The sequence below is a fragment of the Cibotium barometz genome, chromosome 37, assembly GCF_041138505.1.
Source record: "Cibotium barometz isolate CiBa-2024 chromosome 37, ASM4113850v1, whole genome shotgun sequence".
Classification (NCBI taxonomy): domain Eukaryota; kingdom Viridiplantae; phylum Streptophyta; class Polypodiopsida; order Cyatheales; family Cibotiaceae; genus Cibotium; species Cibotium barometz.
Genome location: NC_141082.1, coordinates 46467979 through 46480402, shown reverse-complemented (window position 1 = coordinate 46480402; position 12424 = coordinate 46467979). Strand labels below are relative to the sequence as shown.

At 37.4% G+C, this 12424-nt stretch overlaps 1 protein-coding gene across 4 annotated transcripts; it reads left to right on the top strand.

The window, feature by feature from the left end:
* Nucleotides 1-1043: 1043 nt before the first annotated feature.
* Nucleotides 1044-2506, top strand: LOC147617325 (uncharacterized). 4 transcript variants are annotated; one of them, XM_086776393.1, is made up of 3 exons: nucleotides 1044-1079; nucleotides 1434-1757; nucleotides 1848-2506. In XM_086776393.1, the coding sequence occupies exons 2-3, from the start codon at nucleotides 1448-1450 to the stop codon at nucleotides 2423-2425; spliced, it is 888 nt and encodes a 295-aa protein (XP_086632519.1). In that variant the 5' UTR covers nucleotides 1044-1079; nucleotides 1434-1447; the 3' UTR covers nucleotides 2426-2506. The 4 variants fall into 4 exon arrangements, with proteins under 4 accessions (XP_086632519.1, XP_086632520.1, XP_086632517.1 ...); XM_086776394.1 differs by lacking the exon at nucleotides 1044-1079 and adding an exon at nucleotides 1097-1237; XM_086776391.1 differs by lacking the exon at nucleotides 1044-1079 and adding an exon at nucleotides 1097-1292.
* The last annotated feature ends 9918 nt before the right edge of the window (nucleotides 2507-12424 follow it).

Genomic DNA, 12424 nt, shown 5'->3' with positions numbered 1-12424 from the left:
CACCTCTTTGCCATACCTTTTGTATGGTCTTTTTCCTTTTTTTGATCCCACTCATACACATATACACTAAAGAAGCGTTGTCTTGTAAAAAACAATTAACTAATTATTCAAGCACTAATGCTGATTGACATGTTGTGCAAGGATTATATGAGAGGCATCTTTTATATTCAATGATCGGAGCATCCACCTTGTTCATGAGTCTCAAAATTTTGACAGGTACATTTCTAATATCATTTTTTATTTCTATAATATTGACAAATAATTGTAATTAATTTCTTTTCATGTAATCTCATATGTGACCCATAAAGTTGTCTTATTTTTACGTAGTTTGTAGCCTGTGAATATAGATTGATTAACAAAGAATTGTGTAATTTTCAAACATAATAATATGATTTCATTGACTAGGCTAGCTAAGTCATTGCTCAAAAAGCATGTCAACATCCGTTCAAATCTATGCATCTCCTTAGTATTGTACATTTTAAATATAGATGAGAGTTCATAATCATGGATGCCCAACATTTTAATATATTGTAGTATTCTTAATTTTCCTCATCTTTTGATTGGCATCTTTCTTTATCGTGATGCAAAAATGCATCCTTGCTACTACCCATGCATTCTAGGTTACCTAAATATTGTAATCACACACACACACAAATGCACAATCAAAGCATGGTGCAACATAAAAATTTCCAAAAATAGCAAAACACAAAACTAAGCTCTTTAGGGTTTATCTTCTTGATAAACTTAGAGAATTAGATGAGATAACCAAGCAATTCCAAAAAGCACAAGAATGTGAACACGTAGCTCTCATCACATGGCCAACAACCCCCCTCTTCCTTTTTTGTTCTTAATAGTAGAAGTCCATCTCCATATCATAACGAAGGAAAAGGGAAAAACTGCTTATGAGCGGCAAAAGACACTTGCTAATACTAATTCGTGATCGCCTTGGGTGGACGTCTATCAAAGGATAGAGTGAAAGGAATAAAGTGAATACCTTTGGAGCTGTACAAAAGGTGAGTGTAACGAGAAATTTTCCACCCTCGTCTCCCCAACACTCTTCCGAGGGAAACGAGAATTCGGTCTCCTCTCTCTCTCTCTCTCTCTCTCTCTCTCTCTCTCTCTCCCCCCGTAAAACTTAGACTAGTTTGTTTGCCATTCTCTTTCTACATACAACTTAGACTCGTTTGTTTGCCATCCATTTTCCCTGTCTTTGTTGGGTTAGGTGTAGGGTTCAACTGTGAGTATTGGCTAGCGTTGTGACTTGAAACTTCTCTTGTGCCTAATATATACATGTGCACAGCCTAGCGCAGGCTTACGCATAGCATGGACACACACACACATTCAGGCTCATTGTATCATTGCAAGGTTCGTAAAGCTGGTTTTCTACGTAGTCTCCACACAAGCTTACACGTTGCTCGCTCATTGTTTCACAGTTTGAAATCCCCGAATGGGTGGTGCTGTTGCAAAGGCTGCTGTCGCTGTTATAGGAGGTGTTGGAAGGGCTCTTGTTAGTGCCGTACCTCTAGCCATAACTTGGCTACTTGAACGTTTCTTTAAAGACCCTCCTAGCCGACCTCCTGACCTCGGTGGTGCATCCAAAAAGGAGGGAGAGGCACCCAAAGTGCTCATAGAGCGAGCTAGAAAAGAGCTTGGAGTTGATTGCATTAATCACTACAACTTTGTAGTGAGTGGGCAGAGCGGTGTGGGAAAATCTTCCTTCATCAATGGAGTTCGATCCATCCCCGACAATTATCCAGGTATGGTGAGATCATGAACTCTCATGTGCTGCAGCACCACACTCTTGTTTTGTAAGGCGCCGTTCTTGTGGGATTTGGTTCTTATTACAGGTGCAGCAGCCGTGGGAGAAGCAGAATGCACGCAAGTAGTGAAGAGCTATCCTCACCCAAGGGCGTCTCACGTGGTGCTCTGGGATTTGCCTGGTGCTGGCACAATCACTCATCCCGCAGCCACTTACTTTTCTGACATGAGGCTCTACGCTTTTGATGCCATCCTCATCCTCACTTGTGATCGCTTCTTTCAAGTAGATTTTGAGATTGTGAAGGCGGCTATACAGTATGACACGCCCTGCGCATTTGTGCGCACCAAATGTGATGAGAGTGTGAAGAATATCAGTGAAAGATATGCCATGAAAGCTGTAGACGCAAGCAAGCAGCTTCGTAATGAAGTTGAGAACAGCTTCCGGATGGGCCTCAGGCAAGTGGGGCTTGCTGACTCTTCTCACAGAATCCCTCTTTTCTTCGTCTCCAACAAAGCCTTCACCAGGAAAAGTGCATATTGGGTCTATAATAATGACGATGAGACGGTGGATAGAAGCCTGGATTCTATGGATGAAGGCAACGTATTGACGTTTTTGATGGATTCTGCAAAGAGAAGGGCCCCCGAAATAGTCTATGGATCCCGCTGATGCATGCAGAAAGCTTATATGCCTTTTGTACTAATAAGGGACACTTTGATGTCCATATGAATGTATATATTATTATCGTCTCCTAAGTTCTAATGAGCGGCCGGCATCGATGTTGAAATCGAATATATGCATTCTACTTTGTGCGTTATGCCGGTCATTATGCACACGTACCACTATAACTTGCACGTGATACATTCCGATGCTCATACAGTGGGGCCATGCCTCCATGGCTATAGGAAAGCATGGACTTATGGCAAATAATAAGCGTGCACATGATTTATTCCGATGCTCATACGATGGGGCCAACATGCAACACAACAGAATTTGAGGAAAGCAGTCGTTGAGATCGAATATATCCGGCCTATCCCATCCTAGAATACGATCAAAGGACATGCACATGCACTTGTCACATGATCTATGAATCAATACTTTGGTGGTAACACATTGGATTCATTTATCATATGGTGTCCTTGTCTTATTTATTTACACGCGTGTTGATCTAAATTATCTTCCCCCCTCATTTTGGTGGTTTCGAGCAAGGTTAGTATTTGTTCACGGTTCTTTTCTTTTTTAAAGCAAAGAAAAAGTTTTGAATTAATATAGTAGGATGAAATACAAAATAGAGAGAGTCGTCTTACCAAGCCAAGTCAAGGCTGGCCCAGATGGAGGATTCTCTAGTGGCATCTTCATGAAGTTGTGTGGTTGGAAAGCTAGTAGCCCTTGTGAGTGTGCAGACATCATTCCTCATTTCTAAAAATGTTAGCATAACCCTCTTTCAGCTTAAAATGAATTAGTATGATTTTTCTTAATTATAAATTAGCTTAAAATAATTAATCATCATCTTTAACTAGATAAAATCATAAAAATACCTAATCTTTTTCTCTAACTTGCCAATCCTAGAGTATTGATTAAGATAATGAGATTATCATAAGAACCATCCTTCTAACAAGGATCTAACCATAAAGATGATTAATCTTTCCAAAACGAGAGATTTACTTAATAAGAACACTTTAATTAAGCATAAAGATTAGTATTATTCTAATTAAACATTATGAATCTTTAAAAATATTAATTTCAAGAAAAAACCACTCAATTGAAAGCTTCTCAAGCATTAGAGGGGTTGAAAAGAAGAAAGTCATTGAGAAGAATAGAAAAACCCATTAAATTAAGGCTTATCTTTGACTTTGGCTTGATTCTTTTGAAGAGAAGTGAAGCCCACAAAGCAAGCTTTGGCAAGATGGGGAGAGTAATCTCCAAGAGAAGATGGAGAATTGTGAAGCTCCAAACTTCCCAAAGAAGAGGCAAAATAGAGAGATAATAGAAATTACACTAAAAATGAAGATAATACGAGCGTGTAATTACTCAAAGATGAAAATACAAAAGAATGAGGGCCTATTTATAGGTGAGGGAGGCCACTTACCAAGTCCAACTGAGTTCTAGAGGCTTCCAACTTCATTTTGATCCAGTTTGGACAAGATTTAGACCAGTTTGGCTCCCTTTTTGATCCAGTTTGTAAGAGAAGAGAGAAAAATCTCATTTTTTTAAATTAAAAATGCAAGGTAATGATGAAAAAAAGCGCCTACTTCATGGGACCTCTTCCTCCTTAATTACTGAGGTGTCAAAAATTGATTTTTTAGTAATAAAAATTAAATTTTAACTAATAAACCCACTACTCAATCAACTCTTCATCTTATGTAAGCATTTACTCATTTTTGAGATTTTTTCTTTTATTCTTTGCATTTTTTTCATCCCAACCTTGGATTAATCCTATTGGTCCTTGAGAACCTTATTTGGACCTTAATCAAAAATTTCTGAAAATATGGACCCTTAGGCTAAGGCCTTTAATACACATATTCAATTAAATTCTAATGCACATTGAAAAATTCTTTTTGAACTTTTGTTTCAGGGTAATTAATCTTAGATATTAAGAGAAACTTTGTATCTAGGAATATTTCAATTTTGAATTCTCTCTCTAGAACATTTTCTCTCTCTAAGCCAAAACAAGAGAAAATAATATTTTCTTGCATTCTGAAATAAAGGATGATTACAAGGGATTGAGGTGAGAGCTTATACATCTTTTAGGGCTGAGGAGGAATCTTACATCTAGCATTTAGTCGAATATCGCCAAATAAAAGAGAATTTGGGATATTCAAACAAAATATAGTAGATCTAAGTCTTTGAAGCAGACTCATCTACATACTTTAACCATCTACGATGCTTTTCCACTATCTCATAGTCATAGGTGTCTTCACTAGCCATGTGTGTTGCCATATCTCCTACATAAAAAGTCATGACACTAAGCATCTTTAATTAGCTTGTATATATTAAAAGACTCATTATTATACCAATATAATAGTTATAAACTATGACTTCAAGCTTTAAAATGTAAAGAGCACCTACTAGTCCAATGGTGCCTCAAAATCATAATCCATCTCAGTCTCATCTCCAAGCTCGAGAGGAGGCAAGAACACCCTGAGTGTAATGTTGCCTTCAATTCGGGGCCGGTACTTGCACCAAGCTCAAGCACACTACCTCCAATAAGGCATAAGAGCTCCATAAACATCAACATAGTGGAGGAGCTTTTCTCTAAACCTCCTCTCCAAGTGCCACCTTTCTCCTCTCATGCACCTCAGAGAGGATGGTGACTAAATGGGTAATGCAATAGCTCTCTAAGGAAAGCTTTAATCTCCCTGCAATGGGTTTGGCCTTGTCCAAGTAGTAACGTGGCTTTTCTCCATTTCTAGACAAAACCAATATCTGAAATCCATTGGTCTAAAAACAATGATAAGTAAATATATTAATCCAAAATATTTTGATAAAATGCACACTAGTTTATATATAGGAACAAATATACACACCTTGACCCCAAGGCCAATTGTGTCTGCTATTCCAATGGAGTCACTAGTCTCCATAAACCACCTGTAATGATTTCAAATATAGATTTAAGACGTTATCTAATATGTTTTTCTTATTAAAAAAATAAATCATACTAAATCCTATCACCTATAATATATATCCATCTTCATTTGTCATGATGTATGCTCAACAAAGGCTATGGAGGTTGGTGAAACAAATAAGTAATGTCCAACCATAGTCATCCATGACAGTTGATGCTATGGAAAGAGAGCATGTGATGTGCTCCTCACTCAAGAAACTCCAAGGAGGAATTCCATTCTTCACTTGAGGGATAGTGCTCCCAGTTGGCAAGTCAATCAAACACAAGTCCACACTCCATGCCGCTTGCTTAGAGTTGCACCACTTCTTGGCCCTACTAACTTCCAGATAAAATTGACGAATGATTTTGAATGCTCCTTCATTAATATTTTTATTGATCTTCTTACCCAATGAGATATAATCATACTTCCACACTTTATAATTATCTTTACGTGGAGCACTTGTTGAAAAGATAGGCAAACTAGACAAAGGGACATACGCCATCTCTACATTGCAAACCCTCTTAACAAGTTGATTTTCTTCCTTGTCAGGATCATTATCTACAAACACATGCAATACTAATAAAAGTCAATGTATTGCAAAATTACAAGTCAAACATATGGCAACAACAATGACAAATCATTATGTACTACTGCACAAAATGTAGTACAAGCCACATCCACCTCACAAATTCATAGTAAACATAAGACCTACCCATATTAGGAGTGCTTGATGGTTTAAGGTGCCCTCCTCGTTTGGTATCCATAGTGGCATGACTAGCCTTTAACAAATTTATCTACTAGCAATATTTGTTATTCTTGTAGTCTTTTCTTCTCAACCTCACCCATGTTACCTGTGGATCCAGAATCTGATCTACATTCTGTTGCCATATATATAGACAGTGATGTGTGTGAACACACTTAGGACCGCCGGGGCACTTTTTCCCTCTTTAGGAGGTTTTTTCCCCCAGCTTGTATATACGTCCATCATTCTAGGGCTAACTTATCTTTTGTACATTGACACAATCTAATACATAGTGTGTTGTGTGCATTCTTGCTTCTTCTTCTCCAAGGTTTGTGTGCTTTCCTGCAACCCTAATTCCAACAATTGGTATCAGAGCAGGCATCGGCTTCTAGGGCTACGCCGTCGGTACCGTCCGACTCACGTTCTCCGATTGAGGTGAGCTTTCACGAGCGCTTGCAGGTCCCTATACTCTGCAATTGCAAGTTTTGCATAGGTGTTTTCGTCATTTTCTGCAAAAATTTTGACAATGCAGTTTTCTGCAAAACAGGCATACGTATTCTATTATGGACCGTGCTATATAGCACGAGTTGTTCTCTGTTCAGTCTTTGCTTCATTACAGGTAGCTTTTGCATCAGTTTCAGTCAGTGGCCATGGCTGATAATAGCAATGATGTATTTCGCATGTTGTCTGCTGATGACAAATTGGATGGAGACAGCAACTACCCACTTTGGGCATACATAATGCAGCATGTTTTGGTTGTAAAAGGAGTGTGGAACATTGTGCAGGGTATGGATGTATGTCCAGGTTCTGTGGATGTAGGATCTGTTGAGGATGTTGCAGGTTCTAGTAGCTCTACTGTTGTTGCTGTTTTACCCACTGCTGAACAAGCTCATTGGGATGGTAAAGATGCGCAGGCTCATGCCTTGATTGCACTTTCTGTCAAACGTAACATCACCCCACATATTCGTCAGCTAAAACAGCAAAACAGGCTTGGGATATTCTAGCTAGTTTGTATGCAAGTTTGTATGCAGGTCTCGTAAAAACGAGGCAAAAATCTCTTACCTACGTAAAGAGCTAGAATCGAAGATTATGCAGGAAGATGATGACATGAATGTTTTTCTTGCTGAGATGAAAGATCTCAAGGAATAGTTGATTTTTGCAGGTGAGATTATTCCTGATCATTCTCTTATGCAGACTGTTCTTGATGCTTTACCTGAGTCATATCAGACTTTTGCTTCCACGTGGAGACTTGTTACTGAGGACAGACCTGATGTTGTCAAGTATGATACTTTAGTCAACAAGCTCTTGCAACAAGAAGCGCAGTTCGGGTAAAACAGGGCTAGGTAGCGTGCAGTTGATCACGCATTTATTACTACCCAGCAGAGAAGAAGTGGTAAGGCAACCCCTTCCACTGTTTCTTCTCCTATTAGTAGGTCTGCAACTTCTTCTCCTTCCACAGGTAGCAACAATAGGTCTGAGAAGGCTCTTGATAAAGGCAAGAAAAAAATAAGGTGCGACTATTGTAAGGCAACTGATCATGTCATTAAGAATTGCCCTAAGCTAAAGGCTAAAGAGGCAAAGAAGAAAGAGTCAAATGCAGCCACAATAGTGGATGCTTCTACAAATGCAAATTCTGCAAATGTTGTGCAGGATACAGAATGCGCGTTTAGCGTGTATTGCCAGTATGACCCATCTGTACATGATGCATGTTTGGCACTTTTTGTTGACTCTGATGTTTGGTATTTTGATAGTGGTGCTACAAAGCACATTACCTCGCATCGTGATATGTTCACTTGTCTTGAGGCTATCCCTAATGGGAATACTATCACATGTGCCAACAATGCTTCTTACCCAGTGAAGGGAATTGGTAAAATTATGCTTACTGCTGCAAATGGTAGCACTTTCACACTTTCAGATGCTTTGTATGTGCCAGGGATAAAGAAGAATCTATTGTTTGTCTCTGCGCTTGCTAGACTTGGACTTGTAGTCAAATTTATGGATGACAGATGTACTGTTCATGATTTGACTTCTGGTGATACGATTATTGTATCTGGCACCTTGTTTCGTGGGCTGTATAGGCTCAATTCTTATGACAAGTGTGTGGAAGATTCAGCAAATGCAGTTTCTGATGAAAAGGCAGTTTCAGATGCAAAACTATGGCATGCTCGTTTTGGTCATCTGAACTTTGCTAGTTTGCTGCGTTTGCAAAAATTTGATATGGTTGCTTCATTGCCCCCTCTTGAGGCACCATTGAAACATGTTTGTGAAGGCTGTATTTTGGGCAAAATGCAGCGTTCTATGTTTCCAAAGGATGGTTCTGTGCGGGCCACTCGCAAATTGCAACATGTACATAGTGATGTATGTGGGCCTATGCAAACTCTATCATTTGGTAAACACTTGTACTTCGTGACTTTCATTGATGATTACTCAAGGCATGCATGGGTATATCCACTGAAGGTAAAGTCCGAAGTGTTTTTGTGCTTCAAACAATTTATGCTTATGTGGTTGAACATGTATCCAATTGTACTGTGGGTACCCTCCATTCTGATCGAGGGGGGGAATACCACACCTCAGAGCATAGTGTCTCCCAGCCCCATAGATGCTCGGTCAAGCTCACGTAGACGTTGTCGCTCACGTGGCTCTAGTTCAGGGGGAGGTTGTTGTGGTAGTGGTGGGACAGATGCATCTACCCCACCACGTGAACGTCCTTCACTCTCCTCAGTTGATAGTACACCATTGGGTTCACCTTCCACTTCTTGGGGACCACATGACCATGATGCTGGTAAGTTATATAAATGCAAGGATGGGGCACCCATTATGAATAGTGTGGGGAAGCTGATGAAGACACGACTAAGGCAATTGTGCAGAGCAATTCACATTCAAAGTAACTTCCTCGTTGTAAACCATTCGAAAGAATAAAGTAGGAAAACATGGCATTATAACAACAGAAACCAAGGATTCATCGACGTCCCAACATACCCACATCTGCATATGGAATAATCGACATCCCGAGTTACCCATATCAACATAGAGAGTCATCAGCGTCTCGATGAGTTACATATGTCCATCCGTACAAACAATCAGGTTGACTATATAAATCACCTAAAGTACAGAACTAGAGAAAGAAATGCCAACAAAAGAAGAATCCAAATTTCCTTATCCGAACACAACAAGATAAACTTGTTTGAACTCTAAAGAAAGAGATTTCAACAAGTAAAAATGCCGAACGAGATAACCCTCATCAAAACATGCAAGAGGCTATAGATAAAAGAAGTTTATCTAGAGAATGCCCACACTATAACTTCTAGTGAATTTAGAAAATGAGATTGTCTTTGAATGTTGAGGTCAACATGCTAAGTGATGTAAGCAAAGCAACAATCTTGAGCCCAAATTATCCCATAAGATAATATATGTGAGGGATCATTAGCATCCCATACCACCATGATACCACCCATACATACCTTAACAATTTGAAACTCCCTAGTATGCCGTCTAGGAAATATGAAAAAAATCATGTATAAAAGGAATAAAATGGCCTTATCCCAGACTTTCACATACTAAAATCTGTCTCTATATACCTGAGACTACATCAAGGAATAACTCTTTCCAAGTACATCATTAGAAAAGAAATTGAGTTATTGGCACTTCTCTAATGATAACTACACAATAAAGCTGGGGTAAAAAAATAACTCACCTAGATATATAAGCAACTAGGTATCCGAGTTGGAATATGTACAAGAGTTCAAGGAACATAGTCCAAAATTATGTGCCAAAAAATGAAGGCAAATGCTACCTTCAAAAAGCACATGAAATTATCCAAAAGATCAAAAGATCTTTAAAAAACCATGGATAAAAGCATAGAAGCTCCTCAGATCCATAAAAACCATGATTGATCATAAAAATCAATGCATGCCATCTAATGGACATTAATCATGCCAAAAGAAGTATTAAAATTAGTAGCCAACTCATCAATCTGGAGTATATGAACATAGTGTTGTTCAAACAAAACTCCAAAGTAAGCAAGTGAAACATATGTGTGTAACACTCAATAAAAATCCCCTAGACACAAGTGATCTAGGCAAAATCTAATGAGTCCATATAAAACTTGGAAAACGTCCAATAAAATCCACCAAAACAAACGGATCAACTAACCCATGATAGAATTTGTCTTAGGCTTAAGAAATTAAGCACAAACCACACTTAAACAAGTGCAAAATAAATTATCATGAAAAAGTGTCAAAGGTGAAACACACTTTGAATGGAGATTCTAGCCATCATTGAAGAAATTAAGGAACATGTCCAAAAAGAATGGCTAAACAAAAACCAAAAATCATAAAAACATCATTTAGAATTAATCCAAACAAAAATAACTACTAATACGAGGTACAATCGTATTAATAATAAGCGAATAATCCAAACAAAAATAACTACTAATACGAGGTACAATCGTATTAATAATAAGCGAATAACGTGTAACTATCTAATGTCAGTATACGAGAAAACATACTTCAACATTAAATAACCCTCAAAATTATTAAATTCTCGAGAAAAAGAATTTTTTTCCTAATTTTTTCTAATTTTCTAGGGCCTCAAAATATAATAATTTTGAACTCCACCAAACTGGCATTCCAAACCTATATTTCTCTAGAAAATTTTTAGCAATTTAATTTTCTAAAATACCATTGATATTTTATAAATACTAATTTTTAAGATTTCTAAAAATAATTTCTAAAATATTCCTAATTTTTTCTAAGAATCCCATCGTTTACGAAATTTCCAATTCCGCCCGACAATTCTCAAATCCAATGAAAATTAATAATTTTAATAGATTTTTAAAATTTTTGGGTCAAAAAATATATTTTTAAAGGAATTTGAATGGTCACGGGTGCCCGAATGGACACACCACATGCCAAACACCAATCCCACATTTTCCCAAAATTTAAAATAACCTTCGTCTAATTTTTCACTAATTTTTAGGAGTTTTTCAAAATTTTTAATTAACCCCGAACGCATTTAGAATACGAACGGTCAAAAAATTTCGGAATTCCAATGGTTTTTCCGGAATACGGAAAGCCAAAAGTTTCGAGAAAATGAGAAGACAAAAAAAAAATTCAGAATGTGAAAGATCAAAAGTTTTCGGAATACGGAAGGTCAAAAGTTTATTCGGAAGTCGGAAAGCCAAAAGGTTTCCCGAGAATGCGGAAAGCCAAGAGTTTTCAAGAAAATAAATTCCAAAAATTTCCAGAGAAATATTTTTCTCAAAATTCGGATTTACCTCTCTTTTTTGGGCTTTTTTCCAAGCTTTTTTGAAAAGCTTTCAAAAGGTTTTTTTAAAATAAAGCTTATGGCTTTTGATTTTTTTAGTGGGGGGGCTTTTTTTTTCGCTCTGCTGCACAACTCCCCCAGCCTGTGCGCAAAAGAGTGGGAGAGGGAGAAAACTCCCTCCTCTCCTTCTTCTCCCCTCTTTCCTCTCCTTCTTCTCCCTTCCACTCTCTCTCCTCCCATCTCTTCTCTCTTTGTTAACATAGAGGTTAATTTTTTGATTAATGTTGTTAATCATAATTAAGTCTTAATTATGATTAATATTAAAAAAAAAGTTTTTTTAAAGAGGTGGTTTATAAATGTGAGGAAAAATAGAAGAAAATTCAGAATTGAGAGACGAAGAGGGTCCCCTGCACACGAGATAGCATTCCATGCATTAAGATGCTGCCCCCTACTAAATTTTAGCAGAAAATTGGCAGAAATTTGATCGCATACCCGTGGAAAAACCCGCAAAAATGTATAAAAAATACATTTTTAATCATAAAAATGCTCAAAAATTTCTAAAAAATTAGAAAAAAATTCTTAAAAATTCTAGAAATTTAGGGAATCCATTCTACCAAAAATATACACAATAAAATATGTGGTATTTTCATAAAAGTTTCCATTAATGCTTATTTTAAACCACAAAATAGCATTAAACTCATGGAATTTCCCTACAATGTCGATTCGTCCATTGAATTGTAGCAACACACATTCCAATCGCCATATCGATGATCCACGTGGAAATCATTAAGACAAATCAACAGAATAATATTTTTATTATTAAATATTAAAATTTATTTTTCTAAAAAATCAACAACAATTAAATAGAGATTGCTCTAATACCACAGTTAAAACCCTAAGATCTCTCTAGATAATTGTTATGCATAAACATGCATAAATCAGGCATAAACTCATCCACCCAACCACCCCTAAGCCTAAGGGATGCACACATGAATTATAAATGAAATACATAATACCTCTACCTTGATGTCCCATACCATCAAGAGGTATAACTCC

What these genes read in the sequence shown, in the direction of transcription:
- LOC147617325 (XM_086776393.1), top strand. Translation starts at nt 1,448, where the DNA reads ATGGGTGGTGCTGTTGCAAAGGCTGCTGTCGCTGTTATAGGAGGTGTT. An exon ending in CATCCCCGACAATTATCCAG is followed by an intron (nt 1,758 to 1,847) that starts GTATGGTGAGAT and finishes TTCTTATTACAG; the next exon opens with GTGCAGCAGCCGTGGGAGAA.